Source organism: Prenolepis imparis, unplaced genomic scaffold (assembly GCF_030444845.1).
Source record: "Prenolepis imparis isolate NDT839.2.m4 unplaced genomic scaffold, iyPreImpa1.0 SCAF_5, whole genome shotgun sequence".
NCBI lineage: Eukaryota > Metazoa > Arthropoda > Insecta > Hymenoptera > Formicidae > Prenolepis > Prenolepis imparis.
In genome coordinates, this window is record NW_028141163.1 from 6,235,146 (window position 1) to 6,259,530 (window position 24,385).

Here is a 24,385-nt window from a genome sequence, read left to right on the forward strand (position 1 = left end):
GTAAAAAAAAAATACTGTTATTTTTCAAATTTGTATTATATATATGACTCATCTAGAATACACAGTTAAGAGCATTAATTAAATTCATAAAAATTATAGAGATTTATAATTTCCGTACAAAATAATAAAAAGAAAACATAATGTAAAAGTCTAGATTAAAATCGTTATTCATTCGCTATATATTTTATATTTACTCACTCTTGATTATTTTTATATATCAATGAGTATATCATCACTCGTAAAAGATATTACATATTTATAATAGAAACGATTGTCATATTTAAATAAAGAAAAATTTAATAATTTGATAAAAAAATTCACTAACAATTAAATATTAATTTAATTGAAGGTTTCTCTTTTAGCCTTTCCTACATTTTAAGAAATAAATTGTGGATTTATCCTTATTTTTTATTCAGAATATTTAATTTTTGCAGCCAGAAAAATATTTTCTTTTTTACAATATAAATCACTTTTATATAATTACTTTTATGTCGATTTAAATATAAGTAAATAAAAATACATACCTATATACATCTGCTGTATAAACATTGCATTTTATCAATTATTTTGTTATATGACACATAATGTCAAATTGACATTCTTTGTCGCGATCTGGATATGCCTCTTTCATAATAGATATTGGACATGGCATATCATGTGGACAGCTTGACAAATATACTGGTCGTTCTTGAAGCATGAATAGAATACTGGGACCTTGTGATTCGCAACTAGAAAGTGTAATTAAAGAATGATATTTATGAAAATGTAGAAAATATATAACACAATTTCGTATTTTTATATAATCTCAAAGTAGAAACATACTCGTATAAAATAAATGCCATGTTAGATGCAAATGTGTCAATAATACTGCTTCTCCAAGCTCTTTTATCTTTGTGTAGTTTGAAAGAATCGTGCATCAAAGGATGTCTGTCTTTAGCTACTCCAAGTAAAGCTAATAATTTCAGAATTGTTCCAGAATGCGTAAAATAAGCTGTTGTTGTTGCCTCTTCTTTAGATCTATAAAATAAATAATATTCTTTTAATATATATACTAATTTCGATGAAATTAAAATATTTAATTGCAATATTACACAATTAAAACTATATAATCTGTCATACCATTAAAAAAACTTTTTCTTTAATAAAATATGATTAATTTTTTTTCAAATTTATTCTAAAAATAAAAGGTCTAAACAACGCTAAATATGAATACTTTTTGTAATATGTAAAATGTTATTAAATTGGATATCTTAAATTGAATTTACTATTGCAATGCATATAAATTTATGCCATACCCGAAAAAATTAAACATATCTTTTAACGCAGGGCATGCTTGCTCATAACTTAATGGATAACCATATCCGTCAATCCAATAAAGTTCTAGATCTTCTGCATATTCAAAGATCTGTAAAATAAATTTTGAATTTAATGTGCAAGTAAATTCTTTCATTTGATAATTTAGGATAATTTAGATTTTACTTTAATCTAAGATCTCACCTTGAAGTCATTCAATGAAAATATTTTACACCAAGGAGATACTGTACTCTGATTCCAAGCACTTTCATAGGCACACATAGTATACATTAAATGTGCAGTTTCTGTAAAAATATATAATAACTATATTCAATATAATTAGTAGTGAAATCTTAACAGTATAATAATTAATAATATTTACATGCATATATTTGATAATAGCGCTAACCATAATCAATATTGCGGCCAATACGCGTTTTAATATTATTTAACATGTCTTTAACAATTTTGCTATCCAAAAATTTCGTTTTTTCTAATCTTGCATTTGAATTCTTATCAACTTCTTGGCGCCAGCGAGGACAAGCCTTGTAAAACTAAAAAAATATATATCAAAATAATCATCTAAAGAGAGAGAAATAGAAGGAAAGTGTGATCAATCATCCGAGAATTAAAAAATAATAAAATAAGATTACTCTTATGACTGGATCTCGATATATCGGCGCTGGGAGCCAAATATTTTGGCTATTACGCCAACCGAATAAACCGACAGCAAAGTGTTTTGCACTCTCCTCTGTACGTTGAGTGGCAGTATATCTGAACTAAAATTCACAGTTGGTAATCAAAGAACATACACACACACACACACATATATATATATATATATATAACATAATCAAATATTTTACTATACATACTCTATAGGTTTGATTGTTAAAAGCTTCTGGCATCAGAGATGGAAATCTTGCCTGATATCTTTCTCCCAGATCAATCATTTCATTCTCTCCTTCTTCTGTCAATTTCATCATGTCCCTTTGAGTAAGTGGCAATTTCCATTTTTCAAATAAAGCTGCATCATCAGCTGACAGACTTGTTATATTATTTTCATAATTTTTTAATATTATACGTTGTAGCTGTGGTAACTCATTTATCATACAAGGTACATCTTTCTTTCCTGGATAACGAGTCCCATGACGCAGAATTAACCAAATCTTTTTTTCCACACAATCTATAAAGTAGATACCAATAAACACATCTATTAATACAAGTTCAATCATAATAAATATATATAAAAAGTAATATATATTATAGGATACCTGTATATTGCAATGAAGAATCATCATAATTAGCTACACATCTGTAAGGAGTTTTTGCTCCTAGTTTACAATCATAAGTATCATTACGCTTGTTATTGAAATAATTAGAGGCATAAGAAACCTCTATAGTCAATATATAAAAGATAATAATTTTAATAATAGATAATTTCCAAAACATTTTTTATACACTAATCGTGTAACTTTTCTATAATCGAAGATATATATAGGAACATATACGTTTCTCGCGCATAAGCATCTCGCGCATATATGTATAATGTATATATATATAAATAAAAATAATTTTTTCTAACAAAGATTTGTTTCCCACATTTTTCGCTGTTATTTTTGCTTTGCATCTAATGTATCATCATTCCGTAAGAGGCGTTGATTGTCGTATCGATTAGCAGAACTAGAACGCACATCTAAAGGTATACACCAATCATAGACAAACTTGTCATTGAAAGTTAGATCGTAAACATCAGAGATTAGAGCAGCAGGTTAAAAACGCTCTAACAAAAGAAAGAAAAAATAGAATTGGTGAGAATCAAGTACTGATTCAATTTTATTTGATATTTATTAATGCTCTCTTTTTATCTGGTATTTTATGTTAATATTTTGTGTTACAGGTATATGAGCGAAAAATGTATCTCGATAGCTCAATGACTGAGTCAAAAAGCTGATTAATTTAAACCTAATGTATGTACAACTTAATTGTGCTTAAATAATTATTCTATGTAGTTTGAATATCACATTAAAAAGTTCTTTTTTTGTTTATAATATATATATGATATATAAATTTTATACTGGTCAAATTTGCTACTGATTAATTAACTACTAAAATAAATCAATGTTATACTAAACATTATTTTAATAGCTCGTATTATATATTGCATTATATTTAACTAAATTTCTATTAACATTAATATACTAACTTTAAACTTCGATGATACGTGGTAATCAGATGGGAAAGAAAAGAAATATTCAACCTCCGCCAATAATGCCAGGGCGGATAAAAGTGGAAATAAAAGATGAAATAGGTAATATGCTTGAAAGTATGATAAAATAAAAAAGTAAGAAAAAGTACAAGCTATTAAAAATGAATAAATATTCGTATTACTAAATTATGAATGTACCTTGGATTATGTTTATATAGGAGATAGTGATGTTTTGGTAGCAAGGGATCGTTTAAAAGGTGCTCTTCGAGAATTATTACAACATAGTGACACAGGTTCATCAGCGGACTCAGGCGAAGAAAGTTCTGCTCAGGATTATAAACATACAATGAGAAAGATGTAAAGTTCAAAGTATCTTATTGTATAAAATTATCTCCATTTAAAATTATTAATCTTTTGGTAATTACAATATACAGGACAAAATCCATTAATCTCCAACAATCACGAAAAGTCAGACGTCGTCGACAGGTACAGACTGATACAGCATTTCATCATACATATGTGATGAAACTATTTGATCGCAGTGTTGATTTAGCTCAATTTCGAGAGGATACACCACTCTATCCCATATGTCGTGCTTGGATGGCTAATCAACCAAGAAATCCTAATTTGGTCCCTAAGTAAGTAAAATTATAGGTATTGCTTATTTATATTCATATTTGCTTATATTACATTTAAGTTTTGAGTAATATCTTGTAGAATATTATTGCATGACTTTCTTATACTGTGGCAGTTGAATATTACAATATTATATTCTCTTATTATTATAATATATATATATATATATATATATATATATATATCTTATAATTTAAACAATTATATATATAATGAAAATAGAACACACACACACACATATAAATGCATGTGTGTGTGCAAACATTTATATTATTATATATAGACCTATATATAAATATTACATCTATATTATAACAATTTAGCTAAATTATCACAAGAGTAATCTTAACTTTTTTCTCTTTCTCTTTGTATACTAACAATTCTATATTTCTTTACAAAAGTAAAATAGATATATTGATTTATATATAGAGTACGCAGCCCAAGTCCAGAAATAGTTAATGAAGTTAACATAACAAATAATTTAATTGATGCTAATGGAGAGCTAAATGATGTCCATTATTTGCCAACTCCTTTGCCTTGTGAGGAGGCCATACCAAGAAATCGCATTCCATCTCCTATACTCGGAGAGAAGGATGATCTGAACTTAGATTATGTGAGTCAATAATTTTGATAAATGTATGAAATTTAAATATTTTAAATATTAAGATAGTATACACATAGATTGAATTTTTTTAATACAAAAGGTATATATATTGCACATATTTTCTTTATATATTTTAATGGATATAAATTACAATTGTAACTATAGGAAGGTCAAACTCTTAAATCGCGGGAGCAATTAATAAAAGAGCATACTACACGGTGGAGTGCTATTCGCAAAAAATGGCATCACCAAGCGCATAAAAATGAACAACGTTATTTACAGAGTGCTACTATACTTGGCACCATATTTACAAAGTTTGTATACAAATTTATCTGTTAATATAAAAAGACCGATTTTTCTTTGATAAATTATGGTAATGTTACTAATTTTAATTGCTTCAGGGCGCAAGCAGAATTTGAATAGCAGAGATATGGCAGTCCAATGACTGCCAGTTCTTGCATCACTGATAATTCCGTTTCTGATAATTTTTATTACGTCATCAAGGAATAATTTCTTATTTTTTCTATATAATTTCATTGGTAAGTGAATGCATAAAATGGGGTAAATATATATTTATACACGTCTTATATGAATGCAGTTTTTATTTATAATGCCCAGAAGAAAGTGGTAATCATGTTTTAATTACAAAATAGAATTCCAACTTTAATACAAAAGGATGTAATACTTGTAATTTTATTCTTTTAATAAAAGTAAATGCAATATATAATTAATTTTTTTCTTTGAATCACCATGTTTTATCAAGAGCCTATGACATATAAACATAATCCTCTAATATAGCGTATCAATCAAATAACATACAAAAATAAACTTTACTTATCTCAAATACAAATAATATATTATTAATCTATGCTATGTATTGTATAAAATCTTGTATAATCAGTTTATTTTTCAATTTATCTTCGTATGAGACTTTGGAAGGGGATGAATATACACACTGATAAATGCTTATTATGTGTAATTCCTAATAGTTCATTATATATATCATTGTATTGAAATATTACATACAATTGTTATTGTAGATATGAAAAGGGATCTTTGTAAAAATGTTTGATTTGATTAAAGATGATGATTTTTCTGTATTATCCTAATTGCAATTACTATGCACTTGCAAATTCATAGAAGTAGAGATTTAAAACTGAGGAGAAAGGACACGAATAATTCTTGAAGGCTTGAGAATTACATGCTTTTTATTGTAGATATTAACAGTCATAACTTACATTATTTACTTTCAGTTAATAGGATTTACACAAACATTGTTTGATTGTTTGTCAATTGTGACTGTATTTTTTTTTAAAGAGCATTTGTAATTTTCAAGACTTCCCTATATACTTATTGAAATGTCTAGATTTTATCGAAGATTTCATTTCGTTTTATATAAAAATGTAGCTAAGAAATAAATAACATAATTTAAATTATTTACTTGCTTAACTATTACTATATTATTTTCTTTTGACTTGCATCAACTATTATACTCCAATAACAAATGTTCATCGTAAGCAACATTATTATTCCTTAATGCGCACTTTGCAATCTATGAATTGTATAAGAAATGATTTTTCGTACAGCCTCAAGACAAGACTGGAAGATTTTTCACGTTTCTGGTTTCTGGAAGTATACTGTATTAAATTTGTTTTTATCACTATTGCACATACACTTTGGAAGTTTACTTGTCTGTCAAAGATAGTTCTAGCACTTGGCGAAACGTTTCTTCTTCTAACAACCGCCGTTGCTCCTCTTCTATTTGTTGTTGCTCGGAAAGTTTCAGTGCTAGTCTCAACTGTTCCGCTGTGCCTTCGAGACAGTCACTATCTTCATTTTCATTTATACCCGCTGAATTCGTAGTACCTTCGGCAGATCCAGCTGTTTCTTGATATAACACCAAACTAGCCTGAATCGCCCTGATAAGAAAAAAAAAGATTAGATTATTTAAACATAATTCAAATTTTTATGGTGTAATTTGACGCAATTTTTCCAGGTTTTTAAAAATATTTTATAATTTAATTAAAGTATAATCACAATGAGATTTATATTAGTTACAATAAATCTGTTGAATATTTTACCTGGAATTAATATTTACAATAAAATCACCCACCTGTCTGAACATTAATTGTAGCACGAAAATACATGCACAAAATTAATAATAAAATATATTTTCTCGATGACAACACTTAATAAAAACATAACACATCAATAACATTCTCTTTAATATGTGTTTATTACATACCTCTGAAGTTGTCTTTCTTCTTCTGTGGTCATATTAGGTGTAGTTGGTCTAGATGGTTTTTGCGCTCTTAATGCTTCCCATATATCAACCTGTGTAAAATAATATTTTTCATGTAATAAACAATGTATTATAGATTATAGATTATAATACAAGTATATGATTATAGATTATAATACAAGAAAATTTTGAGAATTATATAAAATAATACAAGAACAATACCTCATCACGTTCACTGCCAGCTTCTAAAAGACTTTGCTGAATAGCAAACTGCAACAAATCGTCTTCTTCTTCAATACTGAATTGTGTCCTGACTTCTGCACCTATATTCGAAAGTAATATGTATTAAACACAAATTGATATATTGCATATAGAATATATGCATAAGTATTAAACAAAAATTTTACCCAATTTCGCATATCCACTAGGTGCCTCGAAACAAATATCATCGACTAAGCAAGTTACACGATTAGTTTCTTGTAAATGACCCACATTCGATACTTCTTGATCCAAACCAAATATATTTCCAAATGTTATTCTTGCATTGAGAATGTGAAACAATGGAATTTCTAAAGAAAGACTTGATTATTAGTATATTTTATATACAATCATATATGTGTAATTAATACTGCATAATATCTATCATATAATGAATCAAGATTTTACCAATTTTGACGGGAAAACCAGCTGGAAGTTGCATTTGAATAAAATCTTTCAATTTTGCAAAATGTGAACTAGATATAGCCATCAAATCTACAATTGGCATAATTTGTTCTTGAAGACTCAATGGATAATCTTCACTCAACCATAAAGTTGCCTAAATGAGAAAAGTTTAAATTAATACAATTGTATCATATAATAAAAATGTAATAACTTATTTAATTATAATATATTTTTATCTCTAATAGATTTTCATATTAAATTTATAGTACCTTAAATTTTTGAATTTTTGTATTAATTTCTTTTGGTCGACCTATATCCCTCCCATTTAGATCAACATCTGGATCAAAGTATTCCTCAACAGTAATGTTAGAGGGATTACCTATATTATTAAATTCTTCCTAAAATATATAACTTGATTAGAATGTTTGTTTATAAATATATATATATATATATATATATATATATATATATATATTACTGATTAAATATTACTATAGGAAAAAAAATTACACTGGTAGTGACAGCGCTGCAACTCTCCTGTTGTTGCTCTGCGATACCAAGAAATGATTGTAAAGGTGTTCTCGGTGCCCGAGCTCTTGCTTTATCTGTTTCCGATAAGTGCTCCAATCGAGTTTTAGTTATTAATTCCACATTGCTCGCGCTAAAGACTTTACATTCGTGACCATTTATCACTTCACTTTTATCAGAACGCCATCCCCATAGACCTGCTTTATTGCTAATTTAACATAAATAATATTTTAAAAAATGACATTAAAACACATATATATCATATATATTATTATAATGATAATTATACCGTTCAAAACTAATTTTATCCGTATCTATGTACGTCGTAACTATAGGATTAGTAAGCCGAGCTATGACGCCTTCTTCAGATGGGTCCATCAGTTGTATATTATCATCTCCTATAAGTTTCATATGTTCGATATAAACTTTTCTTGTTTCATGGTCTACTTCCATCATCGTTGCCCCATCATCTATAAAAATATATAAATTTCGATAAGATTATGTTTATATTACATACTACATGAATAATTCATAATTACAATAAAATATTTCAAGAAGAATCCATATTAATATCATATTGCATATTATACAAACATGTTTGAGATAAAGAAATAATATGTCATCTTATATTATTTAATTGCCCAATTTATTAGATCAAAATATAAATTAATAGAAACAAATAAGAAAAAAACATGAAAGAGATGAAAAGAATTATACATATAATATTCATAACTCTAAAAACATCTCTTGTATTTATGCATCTTTATGTTTTTATTTAAAAAAAAGTCTAATTATACAATGCCTAAATGAAATGTTAGAATTGTATCACCTGTGTTATGACCACCCACACTGAACACATAACTGCGTTCACATCTAATTGCCATAGGTGGATTTGATGCAGCTTGCGTTAATACATAGAACTTAGTAACAAACAAATAAAATTGTGGCATTTCCGAAACATAATAATCAATCGCAATTTAAAAGAAAAAAATAAAATTATAAAACAATCATGCACAGTTAACAATATTACAATATTACAATATCTATTAAAGATATTGTAACAATATTACAATATCTATTAAAGATATTGATATGCTTACTTTGTCCTTTGAAGACATAGCTACGATTGCCACGTTGCCAATTTGCATGATCAAAGCCTAACAAAGTAGTATCTATCCTCACGTTACTACCTTGTTTGTAAACTTTATAGGTATCGCTTGGGCACATCCGAGATGCAAGAGGAACTGGTCAACAAAAATAATGGCAGTTAATCACATGTGTTATTAAAGAAAAATCAAAATGTTAAGTTAAAATTATTAGTTAAATTCAAATTATGGTCTAGTAAATGAATTGAATTAATCAATGATACAACAGATTTTGAAGATTACAATCACAAAAGACTAGTATTGTTAAATCATTTGTTTCTCACCCCAACTTGCAAACTCCCACTTCATTTCCACATAAAAATCAGGTGCCTGAAAGGGATTTTTGTTATTAGAACTAATTAAATTAACAATCAAGAATAAAATCAATTTTCAATAATCCACATAAAAAAGACATAAGTATAATATATTAATATTAATATTAATAATAATATTAATATTAGCTAATAAAACTTTAAAAAAAGAATTCTTTAGTCTTAGTAAAGTAGTCTTTCAATCATAAAAGTCATATTTGTGAAAAATAAGTATATATTAAATCCCAACAATATATATTTTGTGTTATTAGTTAAATTACATGGTAACTGACCTGTTTAAGTTTGTGAAGTAACTCTGGTATACCAGCAACTCGATTACAATACCTCTGGTAATCTCTCCTAGCGAGCACCAATTTTAGCAATTCAGGATTTCCTGTACCCACTGCTTCTTGGACCACTGTTTTAAAGCAAATTAAACTATATTTATGTTCTGTATATATTTTCTGATGACAGTAAATATAAATTTATTGAAAATATTAAATGTTCTATTAGAAATAGAGTATAAAAGCAAATTACCACTCCAACCCTGAGTGTTCTCTGTATTAACATTGGCTTCATGCTGTAATAGAACTACAGCAGAATCTATATGACCTAAAGTTACTGCTAGCATCAGTGGTGTCCTTCCTCGATTGTCATGTTTTTCTTTATCATGCTAGAAAACACCCATATACATGTGTAAATACTATATAAATAACATTTTATATTACATCAATGTAATAAACAAAATAAATGTAATAAATGTAATAAACAAAAAGAATAAATTGACATGTATTTCAAATATATTATCATATATTATCTAAAATAATAATTATTATAATATTATAATAATTTCTAGCTTCTTTTTTTTGCATAATTATCACGTCATATATCATTTTTTGCATATTTATTATAAGAAATTAAAATGATAAGTGATCATTATTATATCATATACATATTTAAAATGCCATGTTATAAATAAAGTATAAAAGATTGCCTGATTGTGCTTCAGTAATGTAATATCAAAGAGTCACAAGCCTCTACACATATCTAAGGTTTCTCCTCTTTTTATGAAAGGCTTCAGACATTTTTTAAATATAATATACTATACAGACTTAAATCATTTGTACAATCATTACATTAGAAAAATATAATTATGGACTTTGAATTTAAGACATAATAAAATATTGTACAAAGCATTATACATATAAATGCAATACTTTGTCACATTATAAATTTATAATTGATAAAGCTATCTCTATAAGTATCATAAATATAAGCATTTAATCTTACTTATATCTTATCTTATCTATACATATAGTTAATTTCTCCTTTATCTCGAAAAAATATAGCCAGAGTTAATAGAAGCCATTTTTATTTGTATTAACATTAATAATACTTCTTGTAACATGTGATTATTATAATATTTGATTTGCGTGTCTGTCATTCAAATAAGACTATTTTTGTTAAAGTTATTGATATTGATGTATGAAAAGAAAAAAATGTTAATTTCGATAATATATGAAAAAATAAGATATATAATTATTATGTCATATACGCAGAATACAAAAAAACATAGTAATATAAAAAAATCTTCAATACTCTGATATTATATTGCATTATACTTGGTAGAGAGCTATAATTATCGTGATCAGCTGACAGATTCACATAAAACCGTTATTTTTCAAGTATTGTGACACATTTTATCTGGATAAATAATAAAAATAATGCACTAAATAAAGTACTCTGTAATGACAAATGCGTCGTTCAAATTGCCAATAAATGAATATATATCTATTAATGATATCCATCTGCATTGAACAATTACGCAATTATCGTTTTGTTGTAGGATATTAATTATAACGAGAAAAACTTGTTATCGTTTTGATAACTGAACTGTTAACACGAAATACATGTACGGAAATATAAATGACGGTTAGTAAATGTGATTAAATCATATTTCATTAATACATTTCGTCCAATCTTGTACGAAGAATCCAATGTCAAATGAGAAGAGTTTTTATTCGAATGGCAAGAAGTGCATATGCAAACCTGATTTGTGGATAATTCCTTGTCGAGTTCTACACAGCTATTATGCCAGACGAGCCAGTGTAGCGGATAATTCGTTCGTATAGTATCTATATTCACCATTTCTACGAGATCTAATTAACATTAACGTACAACGTTTATTATAACAAATACCACGAGACGAGCGTGCGATATGAAATTTTGACAGCGGAATACATGACATTAGGCGAAAGAAATATCGGTCATTGAATAGGCGGTGCTTCGAAGAGAGACAATTCCAATAGTGAATGGCCAATAGTTTAAGGGTGCGATTTCACTATCAATTTGTCGCTAGCGTCTAACTGATCACGTGATCTGATTTGTGACGCTAGCGTCAAGAAGAAAAAGCTTGATTTGTTCAGCTTTCAGAGAACGAAGAACGAGACGCTTGTCATAGTTGTAACTTGGACGCTAGGCTGTTTTCACGCCAGCGTCAACAGACGCTAACGTCAATTTGTTTTTATTGATGCTTGACGCTGAAATCCAGCGTCACAGCACAGTATACTTACATACAGTAGGGACAGTCCTTTGTTCTCAAATCAGCCGCGCAGATTTGCTTGCGCATTGTAAGCGACCATTTTTATAAGTCATGCCAATCCCGTTCAACATAAAGAACCCAATAACTCCATTACTGTGATTACATTTATAGTAAAATATAATCTGTAAAACTACAATACTATCATTTTGATTTCGCGTTTTATGCAATATTAAATTTTTATTCAGAAAAAATGACTATAAAATAATATATCGAAAATATTTCGCGCAAAATTGTTTTAATAGTAATGGGTACAACAAAAATATTGATACGGTGCTGCAACCTAAAGACATGGCGGACTGCTGAAAGGTCAGCTGAAAAAGATCAAAGGTTCCGAAGCTGTGTGTCCCTACTGTATATAAGTATACTGTGGTCACAGCGTCAAGTGAAAATGCACCCTTACGATACGCCATAAAGATGAAGAAGACAACGAAGGAAAACTCTCTACGCAAAGTTGCGCCGGAAAATTCCGCGATTAGCCTCCATATGTTCTAGGGACTTTAAAGAATGCTCGACTGTGATTCGTCGATTAGCTTACGGCGAGAGGGAGAGAGCGCGTGTCGATATGCGCGCGCGTTCGACTTTAACCTTCAAGTGGCGCTGCGTCACGTGGTCGCGCGGCGGTCGGAATTCGGCGGCGCGGAGTGGGGGTGAGCAGTGGGGGGTGCGCCGTGCGCCGCGCGCGGTTAATATTTTTTGATAGAAATCAGATGATTAAAGCATTACATTGCTAATTCAATTTTAACATAAAAATATGTTATAAAATTTAATATAATAATGTTATAAATAATATGTTATAATGCCTTATCTGTGCGATTAATATTTTTTGACAGAAATCAACTGATAGCTGTTATAAATATTAATCGAATTTAAGGAATTATAATACATTATTTAAAACATATTATTATTTTAAATGTTATAACATATTCTTATTTTAAGAATTAATTAGCAATTTTACGTTTAATCAGCTGATTTCTGTAACAAAAATATTAATCGAGGATAAAATATTACAACATATTATTCACAACATATTGCTATATATTTTAATTATTATAACATATTATTATTTTAAAATTTAATTAGCTCGCTATATTAATATTTTTTAATTTATTCATTTAATTATAAAGTAATAAATTTATTAAGTTAAAAATAGAAGTGAGACATAAATCCAAATTAACAATTAAGGTTCCGTAGCAATTTTTAAGGACAAATATTTTCTAAATTAGAGTCATAAATATATTTCGTCCGACACTTCTCGATAATCTTAATATAATTCGAATTGCGAATGCGCAGTAGAAATGAGTATCGACATCTATTACCGCGATATATGTATATAGTTACGCATAATATTAAAAATTAAAATTTTAAGCCGCTGACCCCATACGGCGCGGATTTATTTTACGTATATTAGACCAAAAAGTTTGTAGGCTGATATGGTGATGGTACCATCATAATGTGCAGGCAATGTACTGTTGAAATATATGAAAGATTAATTTTTGGCTCGCTTTAAAATATTGAAAATTAAAACTTTTTACCCGCGAACCCCATACGGCGCGGATTCATTTTACGTATATTAGACCAAAAAGATTAATATTAGATTAATATTTTTTGACAGAAATCAGCTGATAGCTGTTATAAATATTAATCGAGTTTAAGGAATTATATATTACATTATTTAAAACATATTATTTTAAATGTTATAACATATTCTTATTTTAAAAATTAATTAGCAAATTAACGTTTTAATTAGCTGACTTCTGTAACAAAAATATTAATCGAAGATAAGATATTACAACATATTATTTACAATATATTGCTATTTTAATTTTTATAACATATTACTATTTTAAAATTTAATTACCTTACTATATTAAAATTTTCTAATATATTTATTTAATTAAGAAGTAGTATATTTATTAAGTTAAGAATAGAACTGAGACATGAATACAAATTGACAATTAAGGTTTCGTAGAAATAATTTTTAAAACAAAAATTATTCTCTTAATTAGAGTCACAAATATATTTCGTCCGACACTTTTCGATAATCTTGATATAATTCGAATTCCGAATGCGCAGTAGAAATGAGTTTCGACATATATTACCGCGATATATGTATGCAGTCACTCATAATACGTAATAATGTGCAGACAATGTACTGTTAAAATGTATATAAAATTAATTTTTTGCACGTTTTGAAATATCGAAAATTAAAATTTTTAAGCCGCAAATCCCAAACGGCGCAGATTTATATAACGTATATTAGACCAAAAAGGTAGTACGCTGGTATGCTTATGGTACAAAGATAATCTGCAAACAATACACTATTGAAATATATATACGATGAATTTTTGGCTAGCCTTAAAATATTAGAAATCGATACTTTTTTACAGTTGACCCTATGCGACGCATCCCTATTTTATGTATATCATATTAAAAAATTTTTACGCTGGTGTCTGCATGGTACCAAAAGATTCTGTAATCAATGTACTATTAAAAAGTATAATCGATGAATTTCTGGCTCGTCTTAAAATATTAGAAATTGATACTTTTTTGCGGCTGACCCTATGCGACGCATACTTATTTTATGTATATCATATTAAAAAATTTGTACGCTGGTGTCTGCATGGTACTAAAAGATTCTGCAATCAATGTACTATTAAAATGTATAATCGATGAATTTTTGGCTCGTCTCAAAATATTAGAAATTGATACTTTTTTGACGCGGACCCTGTGCGACGCATCATTATTTTATGTTTATCGTATTAAAAAATTTGTACGCTGGTGTCTGTTTGGTACCAAATGATTCTGTAATCAATGTAGTATTAAAATGTATAATCGATGAATTTTTGGCTCGTCTTAAAATATTAGAAATCGATACTTATTTACCGCTGACCCTATGCGACGCAACCTTATTTTATGTATATCAAGTTAAAAAATTTGTACGCTGGTGTCTGCTTGGTACCAAATAATTCTGTAATCAATGTACTAATAAAATGTATAATCGGTGAATTTTTGGCTCGTCTTAAAATAGTAGAAATTGATACTTTATTGACGCGGAAACTGTGCGACGCATCCTTATTTTATGTTTATCGTATTAAAAAATTTGTACGCTGGTGTCTGTTTGGTACCAAAAGATTCTGTAATGAATGTACTATTAAAATGTATAATCGATGAATTTTTGGCTCGTCTTAAAATATTAGAAATCGATACTTTTTTGACGCGGACCCTGTGCGACGCATCCTTAATTTATGTTTATCGTATAAAAAATTTGTACGCTGGTATCTGCATGGTACCAAAAGATTCTGTAATCAATGTACAATTAAAATGTATAATCGATGAATTTTTGGCTCGTCTTAAAATATTAGAAATTAATACATTTATGCCGCTGACCCTATGCGACGCATCCTTAATTTATGTATAGCAAATGAAATAGTTTGTACGCTGTTGTCTGCTTGGTACCAAAAGATTCTGTAAACAATGTACTATTAAAATGTATAATCGATGAATTTTTGGCTCGTCTTAAAATATTAGAAATCGATACTTTTTTGACGCGGAACCTGTGCGACGCATCCTTATTTTATGTTTATCGTATTAAAAAATTTGTACGCTGGTGTCTGCATGGTACCAAAAGATTCTGTAATAAATGTACTATTAAAATGTATAATCGATGAATTTTTGGCTCGTCTCAAAATATTAGAAATTGATACTTTTTTGACGCGGACCCTGTGCGACGCATCATTATTTTATGTTTATCGTATTAAAAAATTTGTACGCTGGTGTCTGTTTGGTACCAAAAGATTCTGTAATGAATGTACTATTAAAATGTATAATCGATGAATTTTTGGCTCGTCTTAAAATATTAGAAATCGATACTTTTTTGACGCGGACCCTGTGCGACGCATCCTTAATTTATGTTTATCGTATTAAAAAATTTGTACGCTGGTATCTGCATGGTACCAAATGATTCTGTAATCAATGTACAATTAAAATGTATAATCGATGAATTTTTGGCTCGTCTTAAAATATTAGAAATTAATACATTTATGCCGCTGACCCTATGCGACGCATCCTTAATTTATGTATAGCAAATGAAATAGTTTGTACGCTGCTGTCTGCTTGGTACCAAAAGATTCTGTAAACAATGTACTATTAAAATGTATAATCGATGAATTTTTGGCTCGTCTTAAAATATTAGAAATCGATACTTTTTTGACGCGGACCCTGTGCGACGCATCCTTATTTTATGTTTATCGTATTAAAAAATTTGTACGCTGGTGTCTGCATGGTACCAAAAGATTCTGTAATAAATGTACTATTAAAATGTATAATCGATGAATTTTTGGCTCGTCTTAAAATATTAGAAATCGAAACTTTTTTACCGTAGACCCTATGCGACGCAACATTATTTTATGTATATCAAGTTAAAAAATTTGTACGCTGGTGTCTGTTTGGTACCAAAAGATTCTGTAATGAATGTACTATTAAAATGTATAATCGAAGAATATTTGGCTCGTCTTAAAATATTAGAAATCGATACTTTTTTGACGCGGACCCTGTGCGACGCATCCTTATTTTATGTTTATCGTATTAAAAAATTTGTACGCTGGTGTCTGCATGGTACCAAAAGATTCTGTAATCAATATACTATTAAAACGTATAATAATCCATGAATTTTTGGCTCGTCTTAAAATATTAGAAATCCATACTTTTTCACCGCTGAACCTATGCGACGCAACCTTATTTTATGTATATCAAGTTAAAAAATTTGTACGCTGGTGTCTGCTTGGTACCAAATAATTCTGTAACCAATGTACTAATAAAATGTATAATCGATGAATTTTTGGCTCGTCTTAAAATATTAGAAATTGATACATTTATGCCGCTGACCCTATGCGACGCATCCTTAATTTATGTATAGCAAATGAAAAAGTTTGTACGCTGTTGTCTGCTTGGTACCAAAACATTCTGTAATGAATGTACTATTAAAACGTATAATCGATGAATTTTTGGCTCGTCTCAAAATATTAGAAATCGATACTTTTTTACCGCTGATCCTATGCGACGTAACATTATTTTATGTATATAAAGTTAAAAATTTGTACGCTGGTGTCTGTTTGGTACCAAAAGATTCTGTAATGAATGTACTATTAAAATGTATTATCGATGAATTTTTGGCTCGTCTTAAAATAGTAGAAATTAATACATTTATGCCGCTGACCCTATGCGACGCATCCTTAATTTATGTATAGCAAATGAAAAAGTTAGTACGCTGTTGTCTGCTTGGTACCAAAACATTCTGTATTGAATGTACTATTAAAATGTATAATCGATGAATTTTTGGCTCGTCTTAAAATATTAGAAATCGATACTTTTTTACCGCTGACCCTATGCAACGCAACCTTATTTTATGAATATCGTATTAAAAAATTTGTACGCTGGTATCTGCATGGTACCAAAAGATTCTGTAATCAATGAACAATTAAAATGTATAATCGATGAATTTTTGGCTAGTCTTAAAATATTAGAAATTAATACATTTATGCCGCTCACCCTATGCGACGCATACTTAATTTATGTATAGCAAATGAAAAAGTTTGTACGCTGTTGTCTGCTTGGTACCAAAAGATTCTGTAATCATTGTACTATTAAAATGTATAATCGATGAATTTTTGGCTCGTCTTAAAATATTTGAAATCGATACTTTTTTACCGCTGACCCTATGCAGCTCAATCTTATTTTATGTATATCAAGTTTAAAAATTTGTACGCTGGTGTCTGTTTGGTACCAAATGATTCTGTAATCAATGTAGTATTAAAATGTATAATCGATGAATTTTTGGCTCGTCTTAAAATATTAGAAATCGATACTTTTTTGACGCGGACCCTGTGCGACGCATCCTTAATTTATGTTTATCGTATTAAAAAATTTGTACGCTGGTGTCTGCTTGGTACCAAATAATTCTGTAATCAATGTACTAATAACATGTATAATCAGTGAATTTTTGGCTCGTCTTAAAATAGTAGAAATAAATACATTTATGCCGCTGACCCTATGCGACGCATACTTAATTTATGTATAGCAAATGAAAAAGTTTGTACGCTGTTGTCTGCTTGGTACCAAAATATTCTGTAATCATTGTACTATTAAAATGTATAATCGATGAATTTTTGGCTCGTCTTAAAATATTAGAAATCGATACTTTTTTACCGTAGACCCTATGCGACGCAACATTATTTTATGTATATCAAGTTAAAAAATTTGTACGCTGGTGTCTGTTTGGTACCAAAAGATTCTGTAATGAATGTACTATTAAAATGTATAATCGAAGAATATTTGGCTCGTCTTAAAATATTAGAAAACGATACTTTTTTGACGCGGACCCTGTGCGACGGATCCTTAATTTATGTTTATCGTATTAAAAAATTTGTACGCTGGTATCTGCATGGTACCAAAAGATTCTGTAATCAATGTACAATTAAAATGTATAATCGATAAATTTTTGGCTCGTCTTAAAATAATAGAAATTAATACATTTATGCCGCTGACCCTATGCGACGCATCCTTAATTTATGTATAGCAAATGAAAAAGTTTGTACGCTGTTATCTGCTTGGTACCAAAACATTCTGTAATGAATGTACTATTAAAACGTAAAATCGATGAATTTTTGGCTCGTCTCAAAATATTAGAAATCGATACTTTTTTACCGCTGATCCTATGCGACGCAACATTATTTTATGTATATAAAGTTAAAAAATTTGTACGCTGGTGTCTGTTTGGTACCAAAAGATTCTGTAATGAATGTACTATTAAAATGTATTATCGATGAATTTTTGGCTCGTCTTAAAATAGTAGAAATTAATACATTTATGCCGCTGACCCTATGCGACGCATCCTTAATTTATGTATAGCAAATGAAAAAGTTAGTACGCTGTTGTCTGCTTGGTACCAAAACATTCTGTAATGTATGTACTATTAAAATGTATAATCGATGAATTTTTGGCTCGTCTTAAAATATTAGAAATCGATACTTTTTTACCGCTGACCCTATGCAACGCAACCTTATTTTATGAATATCAAGTTAAAAAATTTGTACGCTGGTGTCTGCTTGGTACCAAATCATTCTGTAACCAATGTACTAATAAAATGTATAATCGATGAATTTTTGGCTCGTCTTAAAATATTAGAAATTGATACATTTATGCCGCTGACCCTATGCGACGCATCCTTAATTTATGTATAGCAAATGAAAAAGTTTGTACGCTGTTGTCTGCTTGGTACCAAAACATTCTGTAATGAATGTACTATTAAAACGTATAATCGATGAATTTTTGGCTCGTCTCAAAATATTAGAAATCGATACTTTTTTACCGCTGATCCTATGCGACGTAACATTATTTTATGTATATAAAGTTAAAAAATTTGTACGCTGGCGTCTGTTTGGTACCAAAAGATTCTGTAATGAATGTACTATTAAAATGTATTATCGATGAATTTTTGGCTCGTCTTAAAATAGTAGAAATTAATACATTTATGCCGCTGACCCTATGCGACGCATCCTTAATTTATGTATAGCAAATGAAAAAGTTAGTACGCTGTTGTCTGCTTGGTACCAAAACATTCTGTATTGAATGTACTATTAAAATGTATAATCGATGAATTTTTGGCTCGTCTTAAAATATTAGAAATCGATACTTTTTTACCGCTGACCCTATGCAACGCAACCTTATTTTATGAATATCGTATTAAAAAATTTGTACGCTGGTATCTGCATGGTACCAAAAGATTCTGTAATCAATGAACAATTAAAATGTATAATCGATGAATTTTTGGCTAGTCTTAAAATATTAGAAATTAATACATTTATGCCGCTCACCCTATGCGACGCATACTTAATTTATGTATAGCAAATGAAAAAGTTTGTACGCTGTTGTCTGCTTGGTACCAAAAGATTCTGTAATCAATGTAGTATTAAAATGTATAATCGATGAATTTTTGGCTCGTCTTAAAATATTAGAAATCGATACTTTTTTGACGCGGACCCTGTGCGACGCATCCTTAATTTATGTTTATCGTATTAAAAAATTTGTACGCTGGTGTCTGCTTGGTACCAAATAATTCTGTAATCAATGTACTAATAACATGTATAATCAGTGAATTTTTGGCTCGTCTTAAAATAGTAGAAATTGATACTTTTTTGACGCGGAACCTGTGCGACGCATCCTTATTTTATGTTTAACGTATTAAAAAATTTGTACGCTGGTGTCTGTTTGGTACCAAAAGATTCTGTAATGAATGTACTATTAAAATGTATAATCGATGAATTTTTGGCTCGTCTTAAAATATTAGTAATCGATACTTTTTTGACGCGGACCCTGTGCGACGCATATTTATTTTATGTTTATCGTATTAAAAAATTTGTACGCTGGTGTCTGCATGGTACCAAAAGATTCTGTAATCAATGTACTATTAAAATGTATAATCGATGAATTTTTGGCTCGTCTCAAAATATTAGAAATTGATACTTTTTTGACGCGGACCCTGTGCGACGCATCATTATTTTATGTTTATCGTATTAAAAAATTTGTACGCTGGTGTCTGTTTGGTACCAAAAGATTCTGTAATGAATGTACTATTAAAATGTATAATCGATGAATTTTTGGCTCGTCTTAAAATATTAGAAATCGATACTTTTTTGACGCGGACCCTGTGCGACGCATCCTTAATTTATGTTTATCGTATTAAAAAATTTGTACGCTGGTATCTGCATGGTACCAAAAGATTCTGTAATCAATGTACTATTAAAAAGTATAATCGATGAATTTCTGGCTCGTCTTAAAATATTAGAAATTGATACTTTTTTGCGGCTGACCCTATGCGACGCATACTTATTTTATGTATATCATATTAAAAAATTTGTACGCTGGTGTCTGCATGGTACTAAAAGATTCTGTAATGAATGTACTATTAAAATGTATAATCGATGAATTTTTGGCTCGTCTCAAAATATTAGAAATTGATACTTTTTTGACGCGGACCCTGTGCGACGCATCATTATTTTATGTTTATCGTATTAAAAAATTTGTACGCTGGTGTCTGTTTGGTACCAAATGATTCTGTAATCAATGTAGTATTAAAATGTATAATCGATGAATTTTTGGCTCGTCTTAAAATATTAGAAATCGATACTTATTTACCGCTGACCCTATGCGACGCAACCTTATTTTATGTATATCAAGTTAAAAAATTTGTACGCTGGTGTCTGCTTGGTACCAAATAATTCTGTAATCAATGTACTAATAAAATGTATAATCGGTGAATTTTTGGCTCGTCTTAAAATTGTAGAAATTGATACTTTATTGACGCGGAAACTGTGCGACGCATCCTTATTTTATGTTTATCGTATTAAAAAATTTGTACGCTGGTGTCTGTTTGGTACCAAAAGATTCTGTAATGAATGTACTATTAAAATGTATAATCGATGAATTTTTGGCTCGTCTTAAAATATTAGAAATCGATACTTTTTTGACGCGGACCCTGTGCGACGCATCCTTAATTTTTGTTTATCGTATAAAAAATTTGTACGCTGGTATCTGCATGGTACCAAAAGATTCTGTAATCAATGTACAATTAAAATGTATAATCGATGAATTTTTGGCTCGTCTTAAAATATTAGAAATCCATACTTTTTCACCGCTGAACCTATGCGACGCAACCTTATTTTATGTATATCAAGTTAAAAAATTTGTACGCTGGTGTCTGCTTGGTACCAAATAATTCTGTAACCAATGTACTAATAAAATGTATAATCGATGAATTTTTGGCTCGTCTTAAAATATTAGAAATTGATACATTTATGCCGCTGACCCTATGCGACGCATCCTTAATTTATGTATAGCAAATGAAAAAGTTTGTACGCTGTTGTCTGCTTGGTACCAAAACATTCTGTAATGAATGTACTATTAAAACGTATAATCGATGAATTTTTGGCTCGTCTCAAAATATTAGAAATCGATACTTTTTTACCGCTGATCCTATGCGACGTAACATTATTTTATGTATATAAAGTTAAAAATTTGTACGCTGGTGTCTGTTTGGTACCAAAAGATTCTGTAATGAATGTACTATTAAAATGTATTATCGATGAATTTTTGGCTCGTCTTAAAATAGTAGAAATTAATACATTTATGCCGCTGACCCTATGCGACGCATCCTTAATTTATGTATAGCAAATGAAAAAGTTAGTACGCTGTTGTCTGCTTGGTACCAAAACATTCTGTATTGAATGTACTATTAAAATGTATAATCGATGAATTTTTGGCTCGTCTTAAAATATTAGAAATCGATACTTTTTTACCGCTGACCCTATGCAACGCAACCTTATTTTATGAATATCGTATTAAAAAATTTGTACGCTGGTATCTGCATGGTACCAAAAGATTCTGTAATCAATGAACAATTAAAATGTATAATCGATGAATTTTTGGCTAGTCTTAAAATATTAGAAATTAATACATTTATGCCGCTCACCCTATGCGACGCATACTTAATTTATGTATAGCAAATGAAAAAGTTTGTACGCTGTTGTCTGCTTGGTACCAAAAGATTCTGTAATCATTGTACTATTAAAATGTATAATCGATGAATTTTTGGCTCGTCTTAAAATATTTGAAATCGATACTTTTTTACCGCTGACCCTATGCAGCTCAATCTTATTTTATGTATATCAAGTTAAAAAATTTGTACGCTGGTGTCTGTTTGGTACCAAATGATTCTGTAATCAATGTAGTATTAAAATGTATAATCGATGAATTTTTGGCTCGTCTTAAAATATTAGAAATCGATACTTTTTTGACGCGGACCCTGTGCGACGCATCCTTAATTTATGTTTATCGTATTAAAAAATTTGTACGCTGGTGTCTGCTTGGTACCAAATAATTCTGTAATCAATGTACTAATAACATGTATAATCAGTGAATTTTTGGCTCGTCTTAAAATAGTAGAAATAAATACATTTATGCCGCTGACCCTATGCGACGCATACTTAATTTATGTATAGCAAATGAAAAAGTTTGTACGCTGTTGTCTGCTTGGTACCAAAATATTCTGTAATCATTGTACTATTAAAATGTATAATCGATGAATTTTTGGCTCGTCTTAAAATATTAGAAATCGATACTTTTTTACCGTAGACCCTATGCGACGCAACATTATTTTATGTATATCAAGTTAAAAAATTTGTACGCTGGTGTCTGTTTGGTACCAAAAGATTCTGTAATGAATGTACTATTAAAATGTATAATCGAAGAATATTTGGCTCGTCTTAAAATATTAGAAAACGATACTTTTTTGACGCGGACCCTGTGCGACGGATCCTTAATTTATGTTTATCGTATTAAAAAATTTGTACGCTGGTATCTGCATGGTACCAAAAGATTCTGTAATCAATGTACAATTAAAATGTATAATCGATAAATTTTTGGCTCGTCTTAAAATAATAGAAATTAATACATTTATGCCGCTGACCCTATGCGACGCATCCTTAATTTATGTATAGCAAATGAAAAAGTTTGTACGCTGTTATCTGCTTGGTACCAAAACATTCTGTAATGAATGTACTATTAAAACGTAAAATCGATGAATTTTTGGCTCGTCTCAAAATATTAGAAATCGATACTTTTTTACCGCTGATCCTATGCGACGCAACATTATTTTATGTATATAAAGTTAAAAAATTTGTACGCTGGTGTCTGTTTGGTACCAAAAGATTCTGTAATGAATGTACTATTAAAATGTATTATCGATGAATTTTTGGCTCGTCTTAAAATAGTAGAAATTAATACATTTATGCCGCTGACCCTATGCGACGCATCCTTAATTTATGTATAGCAAATGAAAAAGTTAGTACGCTGTTGTCTGCTTGGTACCAAAACATTCTGTAATGTATGTACTATTAAAATGTATAATCGATGAATTTTTGGCTCGTCTTAAAATATTAGAAATCGATACTTTTTTACCGCTGACCCTATGCAACGCAACCTTATTTTATGAATATCAAGTTAAAAAATTTGTACGCTGGTGTCTGCTTGGTACCAAATCATTCTGTAACCAATGTACTAATAAAATGTATAATCGATGAATTTTTGGCTCGTCTTAA

The 24,385-nt window shown here is 29.3% G+C and overlaps 3 protein-coding genes across 6 annotated transcripts; 1 reads left to right on the forward strand and 2 right to left on the reverse strand.

Annotated features, from left to right (window-relative positions):
- Window positions 1-404: 404 nt before the first annotated feature.
- Window positions 405-2,898, reverse strand: LOC145936022 (multiple inositol polyphosphate phosphatase 1). The gene is made up of 8 exons (XM_083037888.1): window positions 2,568-2,898; window positions 2,169-2,479; window positions 1,947-2,072; window positions 1,703-1,847; window positions 1,498-1,598; window positions 1,296-1,405; window positions 823-1,017; window positions 405-728 (listed from the first exon to the last, which is right to left on the reverse strand). The coding sequence occupies exons 1-8, from the start codon at window positions 2,743-2,745 to the stop codon at window positions 563-565; spliced, it is 1,332 nt and encodes a 443-aa protein (XP_082894014.1). The 5' UTR covers window positions 2,746-2,898; the 3' UTR covers window positions 405-562.
- Window positions 2,899-2,990: 92 nt separating this feature from the next.
- Mip40 (Myb-interacting protein 40) lies at window positions 2,991-5,341 on the forward strand. Of its 3 annotated transcripts, none has more exons than XM_083037890.1 (8): window positions 2,991-3,104; window positions 3,194-3,263; window positions 3,529-3,604; window positions 3,721-3,859; window positions 3,937-4,140; window positions 4,568-4,751; window positions 4,908-5,056; window positions 5,144-5,339. In XM_083037890.1, the coding sequence occupies exons 3-8, from the start codon at window positions 3,529-3,531 to the stop codon at window positions 5,163-5,165; spliced, it is 774 nt and encodes a 257-aa protein (XP_082894016.1). In that variant the 5' UTR covers window positions 2,991-3,104; window positions 3,194-3,263; the 3' UTR covers window positions 5,166-5,339. The 3 variants fall into 3 exon arrangements, with proteins under 3 accessions (XP_082894016.1, XP_082894017.1, XP_082894015.1); XM_083037891.1 differs by having other exon boundaries at window positions 3,033-3,115; XM_083037889.1 differs by lacking the exons at window positions 2,991-3,104; window positions 3,194-3,263 and having other exon boundaries at window positions 3,321-3,604; window positions 5,144-5,341.
- A 167-nt stretch (window positions 5,342-5,508) lies between these two features.
- Window positions 5,509-12,171, reverse strand: LOC145936021 (ankyrin repeat domain-containing protein 13D). 2 transcript variants are annotated; one of them, XM_083037885.1, is made up of 14 exons: window positions 11,681-12,171; window positions 10,169-10,304; window positions 9,925-10,049; window positions 9,605-9,650; window positions 9,276-9,419; window positions 9,005-9,076; window positions 8,465-8,645; window positions 8,158-8,383; window positions 7,917-8,045; window positions 7,651-7,801; window positions 7,392-7,553; window positions 7,207-7,307; window positions 6,988-7,076; window positions 5,509-6,661 (listed from the first exon to the last, which is right to left on the reverse strand). In XM_083037885.1, the coding sequence occupies exons 1-14, from the start codon at window positions 11,777-11,779 to the stop codon at window positions 6,427-6,429; spliced, it is 1,896 nt and encodes a 631-aa protein (XP_082894011.1). In that variant the 5' UTR covers window positions 11,780-12,171; the 3' UTR covers window positions 5,509-6,426. The 2 variants fall into 2 exon arrangements, with proteins under 2 accessions (XP_082894011.1, XP_082894012.1); XM_083037886.1 differs by lacking the exon at window positions 9,005-9,076 and having other exon boundaries at window positions 11,681-12,169.
- Between the last annotated feature and the right edge of the window lie 12,214 nt (window positions 12,172-24,385).

Coding starts and splice junctions, on each gene's coding strand:
- LOC145936022 (XM_083037888.1), bottom strand. CDS start 2,745: ATGTTTTGGAAATTATCTATTATTAAAATTATTATCTTTTATATATTG. Junction 2,480..2,567: donor TTCTTCATTGCAATATACAG/GTATCCTATAAT, acceptor TCTACTTTATAG/ATTGTGTGGAAAAAAAGATT. Junction 729..822: donor ATGGCATTTATTTTATACGA/GTATGTTTCTAC, acceptor TACACTTTCTAG/TTGCGAATCACAAGGTCCCA.
- Mip40 (XM_083037889.1), top strand. CDS start 3,511: ATGATACGTGGTAATCAGATGGGAAAGAAAAGAAATATTCAACCTCCG. Junction 3,860..3,936: donor AAACATACAATGAGAAAGAT/GTAAAGTTCAAA, acceptor TACAATATACAG/GACAAAATCCATTAATCTCC. Junction 4,752..4,907: donor ATGATCTGAACTTAGATTAT/GTGAGTCAATAA, acceptor TTGTAACTATAG/GAAGGTCAAACTCTTAAATC.
- LOC145936021 (XM_083037885.1), bottom strand. CDS start 11,779: ATGGTGAATATAGATACTATACGAACGAATTATCCGCTACACTGGCTC. Junction 10,305..11,680: donor AGGAATTATCCACAAATCAG/GTTTGCATATGC, acceptor GGTGTTTTCTAG/CATGATAAAGAAAAACATGA. Junction 9,077..9,275: donor CTATGTCTTCAAAGGACAAA/GTAAGCATATCA, acceptor TATTAACGCAAG/CTGCATCAAATCCACCTATG.